The 23,474-nt window shown below is 41.6% G+C and overlaps 1 protein-coding gene across 1 annotated transcript in view; it reads right to left on the bottom strand.

Annotated features, from left to right (window-relative positions):
* Positions 1-494: 494 nt before the first annotated feature.
* LOC142717127 (uncharacterized) overlaps positions 495-23,474 on the bottom strand; it is a gene marked incomplete at its 5' end in the record, with an annotated part of 47,316 nt that continues 24,336 nt past the window's right edge. Inside the window, 8 exons of the mRNA XM_075848732.1 lie at positions 495-680; positions 773-860; positions 10,339-10,431; positions 11,227-11,338; positions 18,897-18,994; positions 20,736-20,859; positions 20,944-21,108; positions 21,575-21,801. Coding sequence (XP_075704847.1) covers positions 668-680; positions 773-860; positions 10,339-10,431; positions 11,227-11,338; positions 18,897-18,994; positions 20,736-20,859; positions 20,944-21,108; positions 21,575-21,801 — 920 coding nt within the window. The remainder of the gene's footprint in view (positions 681-772; positions 861-10,338; positions 10,432-11,226; positions 11,339-18,896; positions 18,995-20,735; positions 20,860-20,943; positions 21,109-21,574; positions 21,802-23,474) is intronic.

Raw genomic sequence — 23,474 nt, 5'->3', positions numbered from 1 at the left:
CCTGACAGATACAGAGTGATATATTCTGCAGATTATTACACCACTGACCTCTCTAGAGATCTGCAGAACATTGCTCTGTCCTCTCCACCTCCTGACAGATACAGAGTGATATATTCTGCAGATTATTACACCACTGACCTGTCTAGAGATCTGCAGAACATTGCTCTGTCCTCTACTGACAGATACAGTGTGATATATTCTGCAGAGTATTACACCACTGACCTCTCTAGATATCTGCAGAACATTGCTCTGTCCTCTCCACCTCCTGACAGATACAGAGTGATATATTCTGCAGATTATTACACCACTGACCTCTCTACAGATCTGCAGAACATTGCTCTGTCCTCTCCACCTCCTGACAGATACATAGTGATATATTCTGCAGAGTATTACACCTATAACCTTCGGACCCCCATAGAACACAGGTTCCCTGGATAAATTCCCCAATCTAGAAATGAAAACACTAAAAATGGTAAAAATAAATCTGCTTATTATAGAATCTGGTAGAATTTCTGTGCGGTTTTCTGTGTCTCCGGCCCTTTAACATGCGATGATCGGTGAGATGAAGAGGGGGAGGGTCCTTCTTCACCCGTGGATATGGCCGCCAGTCCACCCTTACACAGCTCGATCCTGGATCAGAAGAAACCGGAAACGTTTTTCATATTTTTCAAAGTCGGATCCTAGAAAAGGAAAAAATACAAATAAGCAAAAAAATTCACAAAACCTTCACCACAAGGAGAAGATGAAGACGAGCGGAAGACGTCAGACTTACCGGATCTCGCGTCTGCTCATCACTGGAGGAGTCTTCATGGGAATTTCTGATGGTTTAGGTGGTAAAGACCACAATATTGGGGTGACAACTGCAAAACAAATCAGAAATTCAGTGTCCAGGCGGCTGTAGAAGAGTCGTGAGGTGAGAAGATCATCAGTGGACGGCACTTACTTCACCTAAAGATGGTAAATGGGCCCCGAGCGGCAGATGGAAATAAGATGGCCGCTATCTCTCCCGGGGGTTGGGGGCCCTGATGGTAAATGGGCCCCAAGTGGCAGATGTTACTAAAATGGCCACTTTCTCTTTCGGGGGTTGGAGGCCCTGATGTTAACCGTAGCCCCCGAAAGGTCGTCCATCTCCACATCAGGAGCTGGAAATTGGCGTCCGCCAACCTCCATCTTCCCATCCTCCATCTCCACGTCCTCTGGAAACTGGCGTCCGCCAGCCTCCATCTTCTCATCCTCCTCCTCCATCTCCGCGTCCTCTGGAAACTGGCGTCCGCCAACCTCCATCTTCTCATCCTCCTCCTCCATCTCCACGTCCTCCGGAAATTGGCGTCCGCCAACCTCCATCTTCTCTACAACACTCATCATTGGAAACATCACCATCCTCCTCTTCTTCATATGAGACACGTCCATGATGAGAGCCAGCAAGAGAAACTGACACCGCGGTCAATGTGTGACCCCAATTTATAAACTTGATGATGTCACAACCTGAGGGCCATTATGTGCAAACGGAACACATGCAGATCACAGGCCCCGCCCTTCACATGACATCACGCTCAGATTCTCTAGAGGACGTCACGCTCAGAGAAATAGAATCTGCCCACATTCTAGATGACATCACAAGAAGCGTATCCCAGTGAACCGTTACAACAGAGCGGCCATTTATAACGTAATATGGTAGAAGAATACAGACAGTCGGGGGTTTTAAATAAAACATTTTTACACCGTTCACTGTGTGAGTCAAATAATGCTATGTTGTAATAGTTCCGGACTTTTACAGATGCAGCGATACCAATTTTATTATTATTTTTTTATTTTTACATTGTGCTTGGTGAAAATGGGAAATGTTTTTTTTAACTTTAGATTATTTTTTTTTACACACATTTTATTAGTTCCCCTAGGGGACTTGAACCAGTGATCATTAGATCGCTGGTACAATACACTGCAATACATGGATGAGTTACGGAAACAGCGTAACTCGCTGAGCTACGCTGTTTCCGGAACTCCCATAGTAGTGAATGTCCGTTATAGAAGCAGCGTAGCGTGCTACTCTGTAGCCGTAACTACTATTCAGTTCTATGGGAGATGCGGAAACTGCGTAGCTCAGAGAGTTACGCTGTTTGCGTAACTCGAACATGTAACCAGGAAGTGAAGTGGCCGGAAGACCGCGGAGCCGGGTAAGATGGAATGGGGCTTAGGGGGCCCCGTTCTAGAGATATTACACCTGTGGATATGTCATAAATGTCCTTCGTAGGAAAACCAATATAAATGCTGCGGTCGCTATTGACCACAGTATTTAACTAGTTAAACAGCGCCATCTCTGTTCCTAGCCGGTAGAGCAGCGTGTCAGAAGCTGACACCTGCAGTGTATGGAGCAGGCTCAGCGCGTGAGCCCGCTCCATACATCATCCCCTCCCCGCCTGATGATGTGCTGGCACATCATGGGTCGGGAAGGGGTTAAGTAAGGAGCGGTCAGGGGGCCCGGCACTGCCGACTAGAACACGCAGGGACTTTTTAGCAAGATTTATTCTTGCTAAAAACTGCGCCTTATAGTCCGAAAAATACGGTATATATATATATTGATTGTAGATTTTGTCAATTGTATTTTCGGTACATAATTAACCCTTTCATGACCAGGGGTCATTGATGCCCCTGCGTCCAGGGCAAATTTTCCATTTCTGATTTGCACTTCTTTAGACGATAATAACTTTGCAACCGCTTTGAATATCACAACTATTTTAACTTTGATTTTTACAAGACTTATGAGGCTTTCATTTTCTAGATTAGTTTAATTAATTCCATGTTTTACAATTTTATTATGAGCAGAAAAATCACAAAAAAAATTGAAAAATAAACAATTTTGTAATTTTTTAAAATAGATTTACCCGTTATTTATGTGTGTGTGTGCGTATGTTATATATATATATAAATATATACACATATATACACACATACATATATACACATACATACATATATATACACATACATACACACATACATATATACACACACACACACACACACATACATATATACACATACATACACACATACATACATATACACATACATATATACACATACATATATACACATACATACATACACATATATACACATACATACACACATACATATATACACACACACACACACATACATACATACACATACATACACACACATACATACATACACATACATACACACACATACATCCACATACATACACACACATACATACATATATATACATACATATATACACATACATATATACACACTGTTGCAGTTCTTTAACCCCTTAACGCTCCATGACCTACTATTAGGTCATGCTAACTGTAGCGTTCGTGCTCAGTGACCTAATAGTAGGTCATGGAGTAAACACGGCGCCGTTCGCGCGGGGCGCGTTCATGAGCTGTGATAGCTGCTGTTTCCGACAGCAGACTATCACAGCTCAATGTGCCGGGACCGATCGCGGAGCTTCCCCGCCGATTAACCCCTCAGAAGCCACGTTCAATAGCGATCGCGGCTTCTTAGGGGTTAATCCGCCATCGCCGGCCTGCTACACGATAGCGGCCGGCGATGGTGACTATGGCAACCGGACACCAAACAATGGCGTCCGGCTATGCCATAGACGGAAGCCTAGTGGTTCCTGACAACGTCAGGACCCACTATGCTTGCTGTCAGTGAGTAGCTGACAGTTCTAATACACTGCACTACGCATGTAGTGCAGTGTATTAGAATTGCGATCAGGGCCTCCTGCCCTCAAGTCCCCTAGTGGGACAAAGTAATAAAGTTAAAAAATAGTTAAAAAAAGATGTGTAAAAATAAGAAAATAAAAGTTTTAAAAAGTATTAAAAGTAAAAATCCCCCCTTTTCCCTTATCAGTCATTTATTATTAATAAAAATATATAAACAAACAAATAAACTATACATAATTGGTATCGCCGCGTCCGTAACGGCCTGAACTACAAAATTATTTCGTTATTTATCCCGCGCGGTGAAAGCCGTAAAATAAAATAATAATAGACCGTACCAAAATCACAATTGTTTGGTCACTTCACCTCCCAAAAAATGGAATAAAAAGAGATCAAAAAGTCGCATGTACCGAAAAATGGTCCTGATCGAAACTACAGTTCGTTACGCAAAAAATAAGTCCTCGCACGGCTTTATTGATGGAAAAATAAAACCGTTCTGGCTCTTAGAATAAAGTAACACAAAAAGTGAGTGATTGTTTACAAAACGTATTTTATTGTGCAAACGCCATAAGACATCAAAAAACTATAAACATCTGGTATCGCCGTAATCGTATCGCCCCGCAGAATAAAGTGAATGTCATTTATAGCGCACGGTGAACGCTGTAAAAAAAAAAGAATGAAAAAACAATAGTAGAATTGCTGTTTTTTAGTCACCGCGCCACCTAAAAATAGAATAAAAACTGATCAAAAAGCCGCATGCACCCCAAGAAAACTACAATGGATTCCTCAAGGGGTCTAGTTTCAAAATTGGGGTCACTTTTGGGGGGTTTCCACTGTTTTGGCACCACAAGACCTCTTCAAACCGGACATGGTGCCTAATAAAAAGGAGGTCTCATAATCCACTAGGTCTTCCTTTGCTTCGGAGGCCGGTGCTTCAGTCCATTACCGCACTAGAGCCACATGTGGGATATTTCTCAAAACTGCAGAATCTGGGCAATACATTTTGAGTTGCGTTTCTCTGGTAAATCCTTTTGTGTTATAGAAAAAAAATTGCATAAAAAGGATTTTCTGACAAAAATAAATATGTAAATTTCACCTCTACTTTGCTCTAAATTCCTGTGAAACACCTAAAGGGTTAATAAACTTTCTAAATGCTGTTGTGAATACTTTGAGGGGTCTAGTTTCTAAAATGGGGTGTTTGATGGGGGTGTCTAATATATGGGCCCCTCAAAGCAACTTCAGAACTGAAGTGGAACCTAAAAAATAAATAAATGAGGCAATACTTCGCTTCTTACATTATACTGATAATGAGCCGTGCCCACCCAGAGATGACCCCAGTTTTGACCGTTTGTATAAACGGAGACCCCTATTAGACCGTGCCAGTGCCCGGTTTTCCCAGCATACACCACCGAGACGTTTATTTCTATTGATGAGTCCCTGGTACATTTTAAAGGGAGGGTTCAATTCCGCGAGTACCTGCCGGGTAAGAGGGCAAGGTATGGCGTGAAGATGTATAAGCTGTGAGAGTGCATCAGGGTATACCTACAGGTTTAGGATACATGAAGGAAAGGCCAACCCCAAACCAGACTGCATCCTGGACTACAATAGGTACATGGGAGGGGTGGACTTGTTAGATCAAGCCCTGAAGCCCTACAGCGCCATGCGGTGTGGTATAAGAAGCTGGCCGGGCACATCACACAGATGCCTTTGTACAATGCGTACGTGCTACGTCGATGTGCAGGCCAGACGGGAACTTTCCTGGAATTTCAAGAGGTGGTTATCAAGAAACTAATCTTTAGGGACCAGGAAGGGGGGGCACCCAGTACTTCTGGAAGCGAGGCCACACGCATCGTACCAGGGCAACACTTTCCAGGAGAAGTTCCCAAACCGGTGGAAAGGGAAAGAGTCAAAAGGGGTGCAGAGTCTGCTATAAGAGGGCGATAAGGAGGGACACAATATATCAATGTGACACGTGTCCTGAAAAACCAGAGCTCTGTATAAAAGATTGTTTTAAAATTGATCATACATCCCTTGATTTTTAATTTAGCCCAGTTTTACTTACCCTGATGCACTCCGCACAGCTTATCCCCCGTCGTCTTTCCCTTCTGAGCCCTGCTGTGTGCCCAGGCAGCTGATAACAGCCACATGTAGGGTACTACCGTACCCAGGAGAACCCACATTACATCTTAAGGGTTGTATATCTCCGGTGGCGCATGCTGGGCACACTATATCGGACACTGACATGCCATATATATATATAAAATTGCAAATCTCACTCTGCACCATCTGCTGCGCATTATCTTTTACACAGTACCTGTGGGGTCAAAATGCTCACTACACCTCTAGTCTTAAGGGGTGTCGTTTTTAAAATGGGGTCACTTCTCTGGGGTTTCAACTGTACTGGTGCCTCAGGGGCTTCTGCATACATGACTTAGCACCAGAAAAGCTTCAGTAGGCCAAATGGTGGTCCTTTCCTTCTGAGCCCACCCCCCCCCATGGGCCCAAACGTCAGTTTATCGCCACAAATTGGGCATTGCCGCACTCAGGACAAATTGGGCAACAAAATGGGGTATTTTATTTCTTGTGAAAATAAGACATTTTCACCCAAAACTACATATTATTGGAAAAAATTAATTTTGTTTGAATTCCCAGTCCAATTCAAATAAGTTATGTGAAAAAACTATGGGGTCAAAATGGTCACAACACCCATAAATGAATTCCTTGAGGGGTGTAGTTTCCAAAATGGGGTCACTTCTGGTGGGTTTTCATTGCTTTGATACCTCTGGGGCTCTGCAAATGCGACATGGCACCGAAAACCAATCCAGCAAAATCTGCACTCCAAAGAACACACAGCGCTCCTTCCCTTCTGAGGCCTCCCATGGGCCCAAACGGCAGTTTATCACCACAAATGGGGTATTGCTGCACTCAGGAGAAATTGGGCAACAAAATGGGGTATTTTGTTCCCTGTGAAAATAAGAAATTTTTATCAAAAATGACATCTTATTGGAAAAAATTTCATTTTTTTAATTTCATAGCCCAATTCAAATATGTGCTGTGTAAAAACTGTGCGGTCAAAATGGTAACAACAACCATAAATGAATTGCTTGAGGGGTGTAGTTTCCGAAATGGGGTCACATTTTGGGGATTCCTACTGTTTTGGCACCTCAACACCTCTCCAAACCTGGCATGCTGCCTAAAATATATTCTAATAAAAAAGAGGCCTCAAAATGCACTAGGTGCTTCTTTGCTTCTGGGGCTTGTGTTTTAGTCCACGAGCGCACTAGAGCCACATGTGGGACATTTCTAAAAACTGCAGAATCTGGTCAATACATATTTAGTAGTGTTTCTCTGGTAAAACCTTCTTTGTTACAGAAAAAAATTGAATAAAATTGAAATTCAGCAGAAAAAATTAAATTTGCAAATTTCATTTCCACTTTGCTTTAATTCCTGTGAAATGCCTGAAGGGTTAAAAAACTTCTAAATGCTGATTTGAATACTTTGAAGGGTCTAGTTTTTAAAATGGGGTGTTTTATGGGGGTTTCTAATACATAGGCCCCTCAAATCCACTTCAGAACTGAACTGGTACCTTCAAAAAAAGGCTTTTGAAATTTTCTTAAGAATATGAGAAATTGCTGTTTATGTTCTAAGCCTTGTAACGTCCAAGAAAAATAACAGAATGTTCAAAAAACAATGCCAATCTAAAGTAGACATATGGGAAATGTGAACTAGTAACTATTTTGGGTGGTATAACCGTCTGTTTTACAAGCAGATGCATTTAAATTCTGAAAAATGCTATTTCTTGTAAATTTTCTCAAAATTTTGCAATTTTTCACAAATGAAGACTGAATATATCGTCCAAATTTTACCACGAACATAAAGCCCAATGTGTCACAAGAAAACAATCTCAGAATCGCTTGGGTAGGTTTAAGCATTCCGACGTTATTACCACATAAAGTGAAATATGTCAGATTTGAAAAATCTAGGCTGCGTCCTTAAGGTGTCACGGAAAATTTTATTTTTTATATAATATTGCTTTTAGTAGGTCATTAAAATAAATTGTATTTATTTGTGTTGTACTTTTTATTTTTTTCTTTCTTTTTCTTCTCTATGGGGGCTACCATTTTTTTTTTCATCTCTGTATGTGTTGATTAACGACACATACAGAGATGGAATACGGCAGCTACAATGCATAGGAGTCAATGAACGGCTCCCGTCCATTGTATCTGCTCTCTGGCTCTGTACTGAGCAGACGCAGGTCAGAGTCACACAGCAGAGCAGCTGTTTGCAGGGAGAGAGCAGGCGCCATCATGAAGACCAGCTGCACTGCATGTAAGATGTGTGTGTCTGTCCCACTCTCTATCTCACAGACCCCCGCTCTCGTGACCCCCCCCCACCCGACGGCCCCCCCTGTAGTCGTGCAGGAGACTCTGTATAAAGGACACATGATGTAACTGTCCTGGGAATGCTGGGTGATAATATGCCTGGTGTTAGTGTGGTCACCCAGCTTTCCCAGACCCCTGTCACATTCCCAAACAGTCTCAGCACAACTAGAGAGATTTACCGTTCAGGGGTCTGGGAAAGCTGGGTGACGACAATTACCCCTCCTACTGGAGTATGTTTGGGGATGTGACTAATGAACCTCTCACACTCCAGTAGGAGGGGTAATGGTGGTCACCCAGCTTTCCCAGAAGCAGATATAACCAGGAAAGGGCTGGATTGATGGGCTGAGGGTTCACAGGGTTTTTGGTGATCCCCCTCTGTCATGTGATCGGACCTAGGTTACCGGTTCATCAGACGGGGTTCATGTGACTATAAATCTGTCCATAACAAGAGACAGTGCACTCAGGACAAGCCCTGCCCTCATGCCGTAGTTGTGGTTCTGTCTGCAGTGATGGTGGTGGGTGGCTCTGACACCCTCCTCCCCCGTCGGGTCATCTCAGGACAGAAGGGGTGTCCGGATTGGAGACACAGCGCCGCACCTGTCCTCAGGTTGTGTCTGGTATTGCAGTTCACCTCCATTGAAGTGAATAGGACAGAGCTGTAATACCACACCCGACCTGAGGACAGGTGCGGCGCCATGTTTTACTGGACGATCCCTTTAACACTTTTCTCGTGTCTGCAGAGCTGTGTGTGGGGCAGAGCGGAGTGTTAACGCGCGCCGCTGATACTTCATAGCCGCTTATCAGCTCTTTTGAAGAATCAGCGGCAAGCACCCCCCCCCCCCCACACACACAAACACAAACACGCAAAATCAAGTGTAATCAAGAGGTTTTTGATGTGGTTTTTATAGCAAAAAAGGGAAAGGGAGACCCCGCTGGCTGGCAGGCACAACACTGTAACAAAGTGAAACTAATCTGCGGTTAGGCAAAATAGAGAAGGGTTGCCCTTGTTTCCAGCCAGATACAGGAGTATTCAATAAGATAAAATATAACTTTTATTAGGTATGATTAAATAAGTAAATGATCAAAGACAAAACGACACTCGTTTAAAAACGAGCCAATGCTCACTGGCAGTAGAAGATCTGCGTGCTGAGATGCAAACAGTCAGTCCAGTGTAATGGGTCAGTGTTTAGACAGCGTCTGCAGTACGCTGAAATTGCAAAACAAGATCATAGCAGCGGCTGACAGTCAGTGAGACATTGCGTATAAAACATAGCGAGAAGCCCCCCCGACATGTTTCGCTACGAACGTAGCGTCCTCAGGGGTTCATATGGGGCTACTGACGGCGTATTGTGCATCCACACCCTTTTAAAGCCTCGGTCCGCCATGACAGTGGGCGTCGGTCCGCAGGGACCCAATGAAAAGAGGCTAAACAGACCGGCCGTCAATAGTGAGACGAGCGGGTCGTAAGGCCAATCAGAATGGCCAATGGACTGCACCAATCAGAAATCCAGGAGGGCGCGCCTGCGCACAAAAAGTCGGCGCACATCCTTAAAGGGTGGGAAGACCTTCTAACCGATAATTCTCTACGCATGCTTCACTACCCCTTGGACTTTGAAAAAAGTGCCTTTGATCAAATTAACCTCCAGTTGCAAAAGGAAATTGAGGATATTAAAATCTTCAGTACCACATCCGAATATAACAACTGTGAAATCAAACTACAAAGAAATATGGAAAGCCTGCAAAGAGAAATTAAGGAACGCAACACCGTAAATATATACGAGACCGCAAAGACTTTGAAACGGGACAAGCGTATTCATTCCGTAAACACACACACCCCCTGTTATCCATCGTGAAATTAGATCTACTGACTACTCTGAATCTGATATCTCCGGTACAGATGACCCTAGGCCATCCCTTGAGGATAAGAGACTGGGGACAAAGCGAAAAACCAATAACAGGAGATATAATCCTCCAAAAAGAACCGTTTTACCTCTTAAAGTAAATAAACAAATATGCCCTATACAGGGTAATCCTACCTGTGATGATGAGACGAGTGCTGAGAAATGATCTCTACAGAACAGGAAGGGTCAGTCCATTATGAATGGTGGATTCTGTATTATCTATATATAGATGTTACCTGTCAGTGTAATCCTGCCTGTGATGAGACGAGTGCTGAGAAATGATCTCTACAGAACAGGAAGGGTCAGTCTATTATGAATGGTGGATTCTTTGTTATCTACATATATAGATGTTACCTGTTAGTGTAATCCTGCCTGTGATGATAATGAGATGACTGCTGAGAACTGTAAGGAGCAGTCTACTATGAGACTCATTGGCCAGAGGGCAAACTGCAAGATTAGATAAAGACAAAAAAATAATATAAAAAAAACCACCAAAAAAATCATAAAAAATATGTTTAACAGAAACTTGATTTAAACAATAGATCATTTTCTGATGACACATTCTCTGTAAGTGGTTGAACTGAGCTTTCCTAGATCTCGGCCTAGAGTGCAGCTGTTAATCGCAGCCGCTGCCCCCCAAAATCTGATGCTAAACCTAGTGCATGACCGGATTCATAGAACACCTTGTAGAGAACTTCTATGTGCAGTCACAGCTCCCTCAGGTGCTGCACTATGTATAACACATTGTCTGACGTGTTACTGTAATGTAGAACTAAGGAGGAACCCCACCTTAAAGAGAACAGAAAGGAGAAGACCTTTTCTCTCCTCAGTAGATGTTGACTCGCTCATTGCTGTGACGCTATCTAATCATAGTGGACAGCCTCACAGCGATGCAAAAGACCTGCAGGAAATTTCACAAAATCAGCAGGTTTTCTGCATCGCTGTGAAGCGATCCGCTCTGATTGGACAGCGTCACAACAAAAAGTGAGGCAACGCCTACTGAGGAGAGATGGTGTCTCCTCTTTGTACCTTTAATTACAACACGCATATGTTAGGTGCAAAACGGAGTAAGGGCTGTAGTGGAACAACATGGAGGGGGGCAAAAAAGAAAAAGACAGCGTTGGAATCTGGAGGACGCCAAGTATAAGGGGAGGAATGTGGTTAAAAAAACAACAACAAATAACACAGCAGGTCCTGCTTAATAAACCACGGAGTTCACTTTCTAAATTCATTATTACTGACCTCTGGTAACACCTCCTGGAATTTCCTCCTCCGGTTCACTCTTACACGGTTGATCGACCCTCACTCGCTCTTCTTCTTCATCCTCTGTTTTAATAATAGTCAGATCTTCCCCCTGATTTCACATATGTAACAATTCAGTACAATACAGCAGAGAGTGCGAAGAATCTAACAGATCAACATAAGAAACCACCAAACTCTATGACCCCATCTATGACCGTTAGGGATGCACGATGCCTCGAAACTTCCATACTGTTTCGATACCGTTATGTCATGTATTTCGATACTTGGCTGTGCGGCCGCACAGCTCAGTATAGTAACACATGAATGTATGAGAGCGGGGCTGCGGCTGTGTGATAGTCATTGCCCCGCTCCTGAGTCCTGACGAGTGCGCGGGGTCAGGATGATGCGATGCGGCCAGCGCTGCACTAATGATTGCCGGCACTGAAGACAGAACATGGCGGGCACGCTGCAAAACACCCCCATGTTCTGTCTTCAGTGCCTGCACCGCCGCTTATTATAGTGCAGCGCCGGCCGCATCACCTCATGCTGACCGCGCTCTCACTTATGTCAGGAGCGGGGCAATGGTTGTATTACACAGCCACAGCCCCCCTCTATAACGGCGGAGATCAGAGAAACCTCTCATCTCCGCCGCTATTCCCCTGAATGCTGCGATCACAGCGGACTGCAGCATTCAGGAGAAAGGGAGATGCCCCTTGGATCGCATCGCAGGAATCCCTGTGACGCGATTGAGGGACATACCATATATGGGCAGACAGCCCAGGGTCCATTGAAGGACCCCAGGGCTGTCCTACCATATTTCCTGTTGTTAGGGCATATTGAGGTATGTCCTAACAGGTGCCTCTGTACTATCCGTACACAGGCTAATATACTGGTATATAGATATATGCCTGTGTACTATCAGTGAATAGCTGTATGCCTGTGTACTATCAGTATATAGATATATGCCTGTGTACTATCAGTATATAGATCTATGCCTGTGTACTATCAGTATATAGATATATGCCTGTGTACTATCAGTATATAGATATATGCCTGTGTACTATCAGTATATAGATATATGCCTGTGTACTATCAGTGTATAGATATATGCCTGTGTACTATCAGTATATAGATATATGCCTGTGTACTATCAGTATATAGATCTATGCCTGTGTACTATCAGTATATAGATATATGCCTGTGTACTATCAGTATATAGATATATGCCTGTGTACTATCAGTGTATAGATATATGCCTGTGTACTATCAGTATATAGATATATGTCTGTGTACTATCAGTATATAGATATATGCCTGTGTACTATCAATATATAGATATATGCCTGTGTACTATCAGTATATAGATATATGCCTGTGTACTATCAGTATATAGATATATGCCTGTGTACTATCAGTATATAGATATATGCCTGTGTACTATCAGTATATAGATATATGCCTGTGTACTATCAGTATATAGATATATGCCTGTGTACTATCAGTATATAGATATATGCCTGTGTACTATCAGTATATAGATATATGCCTGTGTACTATCAGTATATAGATATATGCCTGTGTACTATCAGTATATAGATATATGCCTGTGTACTATCAGTATATAGATATACGCCTGTGTACTATCAGTATATAGATATATGCCTGTGTACTATCAGTATATAGATATATGCCTGTGTGCTATCAGTATATAGATATATGCCTGTGTACTATCAGTATATAGATATATGCCTGTGTACTATCAGTATATAGATATATGTCTGTGTACTATCAGTATATAGATATATGCCTGTGTACTATCAGTATATAGATATATGCCTGTGTACTATCAGTATATAGATATATGCCCGTGTGCTATCAGTATAGATATATGCCCGTGTGCTATCAGTATATAGATATATGCCTGTGTGCTATCAGTATATAGATATATGCCTGTGTACTATCAGTATATAGATATATGCCTGTGTACTATCAGTATATAGATATATGCCTGTGTACTATCAGTATATAGATATATGCCTGTGTGCTATCAGTATATAGATATATGCCTGTGTACTATCAGTGTATAGATATATGCCTGTGTACTATCAGTATATAGATATATGGCTGTGTACTATCAGTATATAGATATATGCCTGTGTGCTATCAGTATATAGATATATGCCTGTGTACTATCAGTATATGGATATATGCCTGTGTGCTATCAGTATATAGATATATGCCTGTGTACTATCAGTGTATAGATATATGCCTGTGTACTATCAGTATATAGATATATGCCTCTGTACTATCAGTATATAGATATATGCCTGTGTACTTTCAGTATATAGATATATGCCTGTGTACTTTCAGTATATAGATATATGCCTGTGTGCTATCAGTGTATAGATATATGCCTGTGTACTATCAGTATATATATATATATATATGCCTGTGTACTATCAGTATATAGATATATGCCTGTGTACTATCAGTATATAGATATATGCCTGTGTACTATCAGTGTATAGATATATGCCTGTGTACTATCAGTATATATATATATGCCTGTGTACTATCAGTATATAGATATATGCCTGTGTACTATCAGTATATAGATATATGCCTGTGTACTATCAGTGTATAGATATATGCCTGTGTACTATCAGTATATAGATATATGCCTGTGTACTTTCAGTATATAGATATATGCCTGTGTACTATCAGTATATGGATATATGCCTGTGTGCTATCAGTATATAGATATATGCCTGTGTACTATCAGTGTATAGATATATGCCTGTGTACTATCAGTATATAGATATATGCCTCTGTACTATCAGTATATAGATATATGCCTGTGTACTTTCAGTATATAGATATATGCCTGTGTACTTTCAGTATATAGATATATGCCTGTGTGCTATCAGTGTATAGATATATGCCTGTGTGCTATCAGTATATAGATATATGCCTGTGTGCTATCAGTATATAGATATATGCCTGTGTACTATCAGTGTATAGATATATGCCTGTGTACTATCAGTGTATAGATATATGCCTGTGTACTATCAGTGTATAGATATATGCCTGTGTACTATCAGTATATAGATATATGCCTGTGTACTATCAGTATATAGATATATGCCTGTGTACTATCAGTGTATAGATATATGCCTGTGTACTATCAGTGTATAGATATATGCCTGTGTACTATCAGTGTATAGATATATGCCTGTGTGCTATCAGTGTATAGATATATGCCTGTGTACTATCAGTATATAGATATATGCCTGTGTACTATCAGTATATAGATATATGCCTGTGTGCTATCAGTATATAGATATATGCCTGTGTACTATCAGTATATAGATATATGCCTGTGTACTATCAGTATATAGATATATGCCTGTGTACTATCAGTATATAGATATATGCCTGTGTACTATCAGTATATAGATATATTGCTGTGTACTATCAGTATATAGATATATGCCTGTGTACTATCAGTATATAGATATATTGCTGTGTACTATCAGTATATAGATATATGCCTGTGTACTATCAGTGTATAGATATATGCCTGTGTACTATCAGTATATAGATATATGCCTGTGTACTATCAGTATATAGATATATGCCTGTGTGCTATCAGTGTATAGATATATTGCTGTGTACTATCAGTATATAGATATATGCCTGTGTGCGATCAGTATATAGATGTATGCCTGTGTACTATCAGTATATAGATATATGCCTGTGTGCTATCAGTATATAGATATATGCCTGTGTACTATCAGTATATAGATATATGCCTGTGTACTATCAGTGTATAGATATATGCCTGTGTACTATCAGTATATAGATATATGCCTGTGTACTATCAGTATATAGATATATGCCTGTGTACTATCAGTATATAGATATATGCCTGTGTACTATCAGTATATAGATATATGCCTGTGTACTATCAGTGTATAGATATATGGCTGTGTGCTATCAGTATATAGATATATGCCTGTGTACTATCAGTATATAGATATAGGCCTGTGTACTATCAGTATATAGATATATGCCTGTGTGCTATCAGTATATAGATATATGCCTGTGTACTATCAGTGTATAGATATATGCCTGTGTACTATCAGTGTATAGATATATGCCTGTGTACTATCAGTGTATAGATATATGCCTGTGTACTATCAGTATATAGATATATGCCTGTGTACTATCAGTATATAGATATATGCCTGTGTACTATCAGTGTATAGATATATGCCTGTGTACTATCAGTGTATAGATATATGCCTGTGTACTATCAGTGTATAGATATATGCCTGTGTGCTATCAGTGTATAGATATATGCCTGTGTACTATCAGTATATAGATATATGCCTGTGTACTATCAGTATATAGATATATGCCTGTGTGCTATCAGTATATAGATATATGCCTGTGTACTATCAGTATATAGATATATGCCTGTGTACTATCAGTATATAGATATAGGCCTGTGTACTATCAGTATATAGATATATGCCTGTGTGCTATCAGTATATAGATATATGCCTGTGTACTATCAGTGTATAGATATATGCCTGTGTACTATCAGTGTATAGATATATGCCTGTGTACTATCAGTGTATAGATATATGCCTGTGTACTATCAGTATATAGATATATGCCTGTGTACTATCAGTATATAGATATATGCCTGTGTACTATCAGTGTATAGATATATGCCTGTGTACTATCAGTGTATAGATATATGCCTGTGTACTATCAGTGTATAGATATATGCCTGTGTGCTATCAGTGTATAGATATATGCCTGTGTACTATCAGTATATAGATATATGCCTGTGTACTATCAGTATATAGATATATGCCTGTGTGCTATCAGTATATAGATATATGCCTGTGTACTATCAGTATATAGATATATGCCTGTGTACTATCAGTATATAGATATATGCCTGTGTACTATCAGTATATAGATATATGCCTGTGTACTATCAGTATATAGATATATTGCTGTGTACTATCAGTATATAGATATATGCCTGTGTACTATCAGTATATAGATATATTGCTGTGTACTATCAGTATATAGATATATGCCTGTGTGCGATCAGTATATAGATGTATGCCTGTGTACTATCAGTGTATAGATATATGCCTGTGTACTATCAGTATATAGATATATGCCTGTGTACTATCAGTATATAGATGTATGCCTGTGTACTATCAGTGTATAGATATATGCCTGTGTACTATCAGTATATAGATATATGCCTGTGTACTATCAGTGTATAGATATATGCCTGTGTACTATCAGTATATAGATATATGCCTGTGTACTATCAGTATATAGATATATGCCTGTGTGCTATCAGTGTATAGATATATTGCTGTGTACTATCAGTATATAGATATATGCCTGTGTGCGATCAGTATATAGATGTATGCCTGTGTACTATCAGTATATAGATATATGCCTGTGTGCTATCAGTATATAGATATATGCCTGTGTACTATCAGTATATAGATATATGCCTGTGTACTATCAGTGTATAGATATATGCCTGTGTACTATCAGTATATAGATATATGCCTGTGTACTATCAGTATATAGATATATGCCTGTGTACTATCAGTATATAGATATATGCCTGTGTACTATCAGTATATAGATATATGCCTGTGTACTATCAGTGTATAGATATATGGCTGTGTGCTATCAGTATATAGATATATGCCTGTGTGCTATCAGTATATAGATATATGCCTGTGTACTATCAGTATATAGATATATGCCTGTGTGCTATCAGTATATAGATATATGCCTGTGTGCTATCAGTATATAGATATATGCCTGTGTACTATCAGTATATAGATATATGCCTGTGTGCTATCAGTATATAGATATATGCCTGTGTACTATCAGTGTATAGATATATGCCTGTGTACTATCAGTATATAGATGTATGCCGGTGTACTATCCGTGTATATATATATGCCTGTGTACTATCAGTGTATAGATATATGCCTGTGTGCTATCAGTATATAGATATATGCCTGTGTACTATCAGTGTATAGATATATGCCTGTGTGCTATCAGTGTATAGATATATGGCTGTGTGCTATCAGTGTATAGATATATGCCTGTGTACTATCAGTGTATAGATATATGCCTGTGTACTATCAGTATATAGATATATGCCTGTGTACTATCAGTATATAGATATATGCCTGTGTGCTATCAGTATATAGATATATGCCTGTGTGCTATCAGTATATAGATATATGCCTGTGTACTATCAGTATATAGATATATGCCTGTGTACTATCAGTATATAGATATAGGCCTGTGTGCTATCAGTATATAGATATAGGCCTGTGTGCTATCAGTGTATAGATATATGCCTGTGTGCTATCAGTGTATAGATATATGGCTGTGTACTATCAGTATATAGATATATGCCTGTGTACTATCAGTATATAGATATATGCCTGTGTACTATCAGTATATAGATATATGCCTGTGTGCTATCAGTATATAGATGTATGCCTGTGTGCTATCAGTATATAGATATATGCCTGTGTACTATCAGTATATAGATATATGCCTGTGTACTATCAGTATATAGATATATGCCTGTGTACTATCAGTATATAGATATATGCCTGTGTACTATCAGTATATAGATATATGCCTGTGTACTATCAGTATATAGATGTATGCCTGTGTACTATCAGTATATAGATATATGCCTGTGTATTATCAGTGTATAGATATATGCCTGTGTACTATCAGTATATAGATGTATGCCTGTGTACTATCAGTATATAGATATATGCCTGTGTATTATCAGTGTATAGATATATGCCTGTGTACTATCAGTATATAGATATATGCCTGTGTACTATCAGTATATAGATATATGCCTGTGTACTATCAGTATATAGATATATGCCTGTGTGCTATCAGTATATAGATATATGCCTGTGTGCTATCAGTATATAGATATATGCCTGTGTACTATCAGTATATAGATATATGCCTGTGTACTATCAGTATATAGATGTATGCCTGTGTACTATCAGTGTATAGATATATGGCTGTGTGCTATCAGTATATAGATATATGCCTGTGTACTATCAGTATATAGATATATGCCTGTGTACTATCAGTATATAGATGTATGCCTGTGTACTATCAGTATATAGATATATGCCTGTGTGCTATCAGTATATAGATATATTGCTGTGTACTATCAGTATATATTTCTGTCACTTATTATTGTGGGGCACGAGGCGTGATGATGAATTTAACCTCCATGTGCCTCAGTAATAGTAATTAACCCCATCATGTACCTCACACATTAACCCATTATGACTGAGAAACATGATGGGGTTAATTACTATTAATGAGGTACATGGAGGTTACATTCATCATCACGCCTCGCGCCTCACATCAGAAAATGGAAGAACTTTTTTTATTATTTTTTATTACTGTTGGTAAAGTATCGTTTTGGTATCAAAATCGCAATACTACACGAAGTATCGGTATCGGAGTCCAAATTCTGGTATCGTGACATCCCTAATGACTGCAGGACCGAAAAGCTCCGCACCCCCCTATATAGATCTGGTATACGGCTCAGCTTCATCTACCTGATGATTCTCTGGCACATTGGGATTTTCCTCTGGACAGTCCTGGGAATACAGAGGACTGGGACATCTCTCTGGTGGATTTCTCCTACTGGATCCATCTGTAGGAAACACACAGGGACTGAATACATGACTACTGTATATCTGTCTATATATCACACACTTCTCTCTACACTTCTATGTGTACTGATCAGAGCCGGAATTACAATGTTGAGGTCCTCACTACCGGTGTCGATGTTCCTGCACCTTGTAAGCCGCCGGCCTAAAGGAGACTGTGCCCTACCAGAGCGAACGGCGGGGCGTAACTGGCTCCCTGCTCCACCATAGTATTTACCTGTATCTGCCCTCTGTGGACGCGGATACACATGAAAGTGGCGGGACACAGGACGCCTCTATTTAGTTACCTGCAACCAAAAATGGTCTGGGTGTCACTTGCTTATTAGCCTCTTAAAGGCTGTGTACACCTCTGTAGGCAATATTTTCTATACATATTAATTAACCCCTTCACGACATGGCTATATACTTTCCAACTCCTGATGCCCTGGGCAGGTGTCACATAAATAAATATTGGCAGAATGGAACAGGGTTGTACTTTCCTGTCCGCCGGCTCTCTCCACAAGTGCCGGCACATCTCCCCCTTAGTTTAATCAAACTTATGCCAAACCCCTGCAGATAGCACCTCATCCCCTGTAGATAGCGCCACTGAAGCTCCCTCTAGGAGCGGAATCATTTGCCAGAGCGTTGCCGTCAACTTGGCTGGAAATTGTGCTTCTAGAGGGAGCCCCTGACGTCTCTGTCCATATATGGACAGTGATGTCAGGGACTCCTCTGGGAGTGGAATCCATGGCCTATTTTTGACCTGTTTAAGAGAACCATTTCTCAAATCTGACGTGTTACTTTAAGGGTATGTGCACACGGGGCTGATAAGATGCAGATTTTCTGCAAAGTATTTAATTGCGAGAAAATCTGCAGCGTATTACAGTAGTAGCAATGAGGATGAGATTTTAACAAATCTCATCTACACGTCGCGCCAAAAATGAGTTTTGGACGTTCCGCCGTGTTTACGCCATGTGGAGACGTATCAGAAGTGGGAATAAGATTTTACTTATCCAAGACATTGTGAGATTGTTTTTTCGGAACACGTTGTACTTTATATTCGTGGTAAATTTAGCTTCATACATTCTGTGTTACAGTTACTAAGGATGAAAAAAGACACAAGTCCATCAAGACCAACCTATAATCCGACCGTGTTGATCCAGAGGAAGATAAACCCCCATGAGGTGGATGACAATTGTCTCATTAGGGGAAAACTCCTCCCCGACTCCAAATCTGGAAATCAGAATAAATCCCTGGATCAGCGTCCCATCTCCAGAATCTAGTGCCCAGAACTTGTAATATTAAAGAGAACCTCCGATTATACGGACATTATATAGGAAACTATTATACTGCCGGAGTGTGCCGATAATCGTCTTTCTACATGACTTGTATTACCAGGTTTACTTCTGACTACAGCACGACTGCCCATAGTCCTCGCTGCCGGCTGCCCATAACTCTGCATTAGGAGACAGCGCGTCCTGCCCGTCTTCATGGCTCCTGTATCCAGAACGGCCGCCAGCGCTGTACAATGTAATGTGACCTCTAATGCAGAGTTATGAGCAGCCGGCAGCACGAAACACAGGGATCTAATGTCATGTAAAAGGAGCCGAAATTGTGGAGCTCCTACATTACATGTCATTGTACACACGTGTATATGTGCTGCACATGACGGTATTAAGGCCTCAACATGACCGCCAGTCCAGCCTGTGCCCACAGTAATGCCAATATATATCTGTCTCTTCTCACCTTGTGATGTGCGGGGCCGGTAGTCCTCCATCATGACCTCCTCGTACCGATCCTTGTGTCCTTCTAGATACTCCCACTCCTCCATGGAGAGATAGACAGTGACATCCTGACACCTTATAGGAACCTGACACACACAATGATACAGTCATTACCCAGACACCTCCAGTGCTGTTACTGGAGAATTTCCCAGCATTCCCAGCAGTGTCACCTCTCCAGTCAGCAGCTCCGTCATCTTGTAGATCAGTTCTAAGATCTTCTCATGTATCCCGGAGTGAGGGGGAGGCTCTGTGATGGGACTACTGCTCCATCCTCCTGACTCATGGATGATGGGAGTCGTACAGTCACACGATGTCTTCTGCACTATTGTGTACTCCTGTGTATGGAGAGAGACACTTAGAGAACTGAACACAGTATTCCCCCCTCAGTAGAAAGAGGGAGATTGTGACCCCGCTGTATAGACCTCTAGTGACCCCACATCTGTAATACTGGAGACCTCACCTACAAAAAGACATTGAGAAAATAGAACGAGGCCAAAACTAAAAAGGAAATAATATTGGGGGGACTAGATGGACCATGTGCTCTCCTCCTGCCGTCATCTCCTATGTTTCTATATAGAGGTCATCCTGATCCTCCTGGTTCCTGGTCATTATCATTGCTCTACAACATTACTATTGCTGCATTGGTGACATGACACATAACTGACCATATTGGTGGCTGACCTGCAGCTTCTTGACGTCACTTGGAAGGTCTGGACGTTGTTATACAGGACACTGGATTCTTCCTATTATGTATTCTCCCTTCCCTATGTGTGACTTGTTCTATAATGTAGAAAAGTTTACCTCTCCGCTCAACAGGTAGATGATCTCCAAGGTGAAGTCTAATATTCTTCTGCTCATCTCATTCCTGTCCTTGTCCATTCTTGGTGGGTCATTCAGGGGAAGGAACGTTGTGGAGGAGAAGATGAGAAAACTGGAGGAACTGGAGGATCTAGTACTGCAGACGTCTTTATGAAGAAAGGAGAAGATGAGAAAACTGGAGGAACTGGAGGATCTAGTACTGCAGACGTCTTTATGAAGAAAGGAGAAGATGGAGATCATACAGGGGACATCATCATGTGTGACATACAGAACCTCACTTATTCATCATTGAGAGAAACATCTTCTCAGAGCCGTCACCACATGGAATAAAGGGGTATTCCCAGCACGGACATTTCCCCCCGGGATATGCCAGAAATGTCTGATAGATGCGGCTCCACCTCTGGGTGGCCTTGTTAGGCGGTTCCTGTAACTCCTATAGAAGTGAATGGAGAGACGCAATCTGCTCAGGTCCTCCTGCTATATAATCTGCTGCCAACAGATCAGACGGGTGGTCAGTGTGACAGATGCCCTTTATGAATGAATACACCCCTAATATACGTTTTTACAGATATTAGAAGTTACCTCAGAGATCCTGGATCTTCAGAGACATCTAAAATTCTTAATTATTATAGTATTCCCCTTTTCCTTGTAGATTATTTTACCTGATAGTAACTTTATTCACATCTGAAAGACAGATACTAACCATGGTTAATAGAAACCGGCTGTCAAGTGTGCAGGCGCGGAAGGTCCCGCCAGACCAGTGTGCAGGCGCGGAAGGTCCCGCCAGACCAGTGTGCAGGCGCGGAAGGTCCCGCCAGACCAGTGTGCAGGCGCGGAAGGTCCCGCCAGACCAGTGTGCAGGCGCGGAAGGTCCCGCCAGACCAGTGTGCAGGCGCGGAAGGTCCCGCCAGACCAGTGTGCAGGCGCGGAAGGTCCCGCCAGACCAGTGTGCAGGCGCGGAAGGTCTCGCCAGACCAGTGTGCAGGCGCGGAAGGTCCCGCCAAACCAGTGTGCAGGCGCGGAAGGTCCCGCCAAACCAGTGTGCAGGCGCGGAAGGTCCCGCCAGACCAGTGTGCAGGCGCGGAAGGTCCCGCCAGACCAGTGTGCAGGCGCAGAACATCCCACCAATACAGTGTGTATGTCCTGGTAGTTTAGTGTGAGGAAGCAGCATGTATTGTGCGGTGTGTGCAGGATCTCTGCATCATCTTATCACTTAGCAGTCACATCTTACACACAGACTTCTGTAAAGCGTGACCTGTCCTCCATCGTCTACATTACTCGGTGCTTTTCCTTTTAAACCTGTTCCCCCACTTCTTCCTTATTCTGTGCTCCTTCTAGACCTGTCCTCTGCTTCTACATTACTCTGTGCTCCTCCTTCTAGACCGGTCCTCTGCTTCTACATTACTCTGTGCTCCTCCTTCTAGACCTGTCCTCTGCTTCTACATTACTCTGTGCTCCTCCTTCTAGACCTGTCCTCTGCTTCTACATTACTCTGTGCTCCTCCTTCTAGACCTGTCCTCTGCTTCTACATTACTCTGTGCTCCTCCTTCTAGACCTGTCCTCTGCTTCTACATTACTCTGTGCTCCTCCTCCAAGACCTGTCCTGTGCTTCTACATTGCTCTGTGCTCCTCCTTCTAGACCTGTCCTCTGCTTCTACATTACTCTGTGCTCCTCCTTCTTCTAGACCTGTCCTCTGCTTCTACATTACTCTGTGCTCCTCCTTTTAGACCTGTCCTCTGCTTCTACATTACTCTGTGCTCCTCCTTCTAGACCTGTCCACCACCTTCGGCACAGTCGATCACACCCTCCTGATACAAATTCTCTAGTCCCTTGACATCACAGACTTGGCCCTCTCCTGGATCTCCTCATACCTTACCAACT

The sequence above is a fragment of the Rhinoderma darwinii genome, unplaced genomic scaffold (genome assembly GCF_050947455.1).
Source record: "Rhinoderma darwinii isolate aRhiDar2 unplaced genomic scaffold, aRhiDar2.hap1 Scaffold_4548, whole genome shotgun sequence".
NCBI lineage: Eukaryota > Metazoa > Chordata > Amphibia > Anura > Rhinodermatidae > Rhinoderma > Rhinoderma darwinii.
Note: the sequence above shows the minus strand (reverse complement) of the source record. Positions and strands in the feature narration are given on the sequence as shown.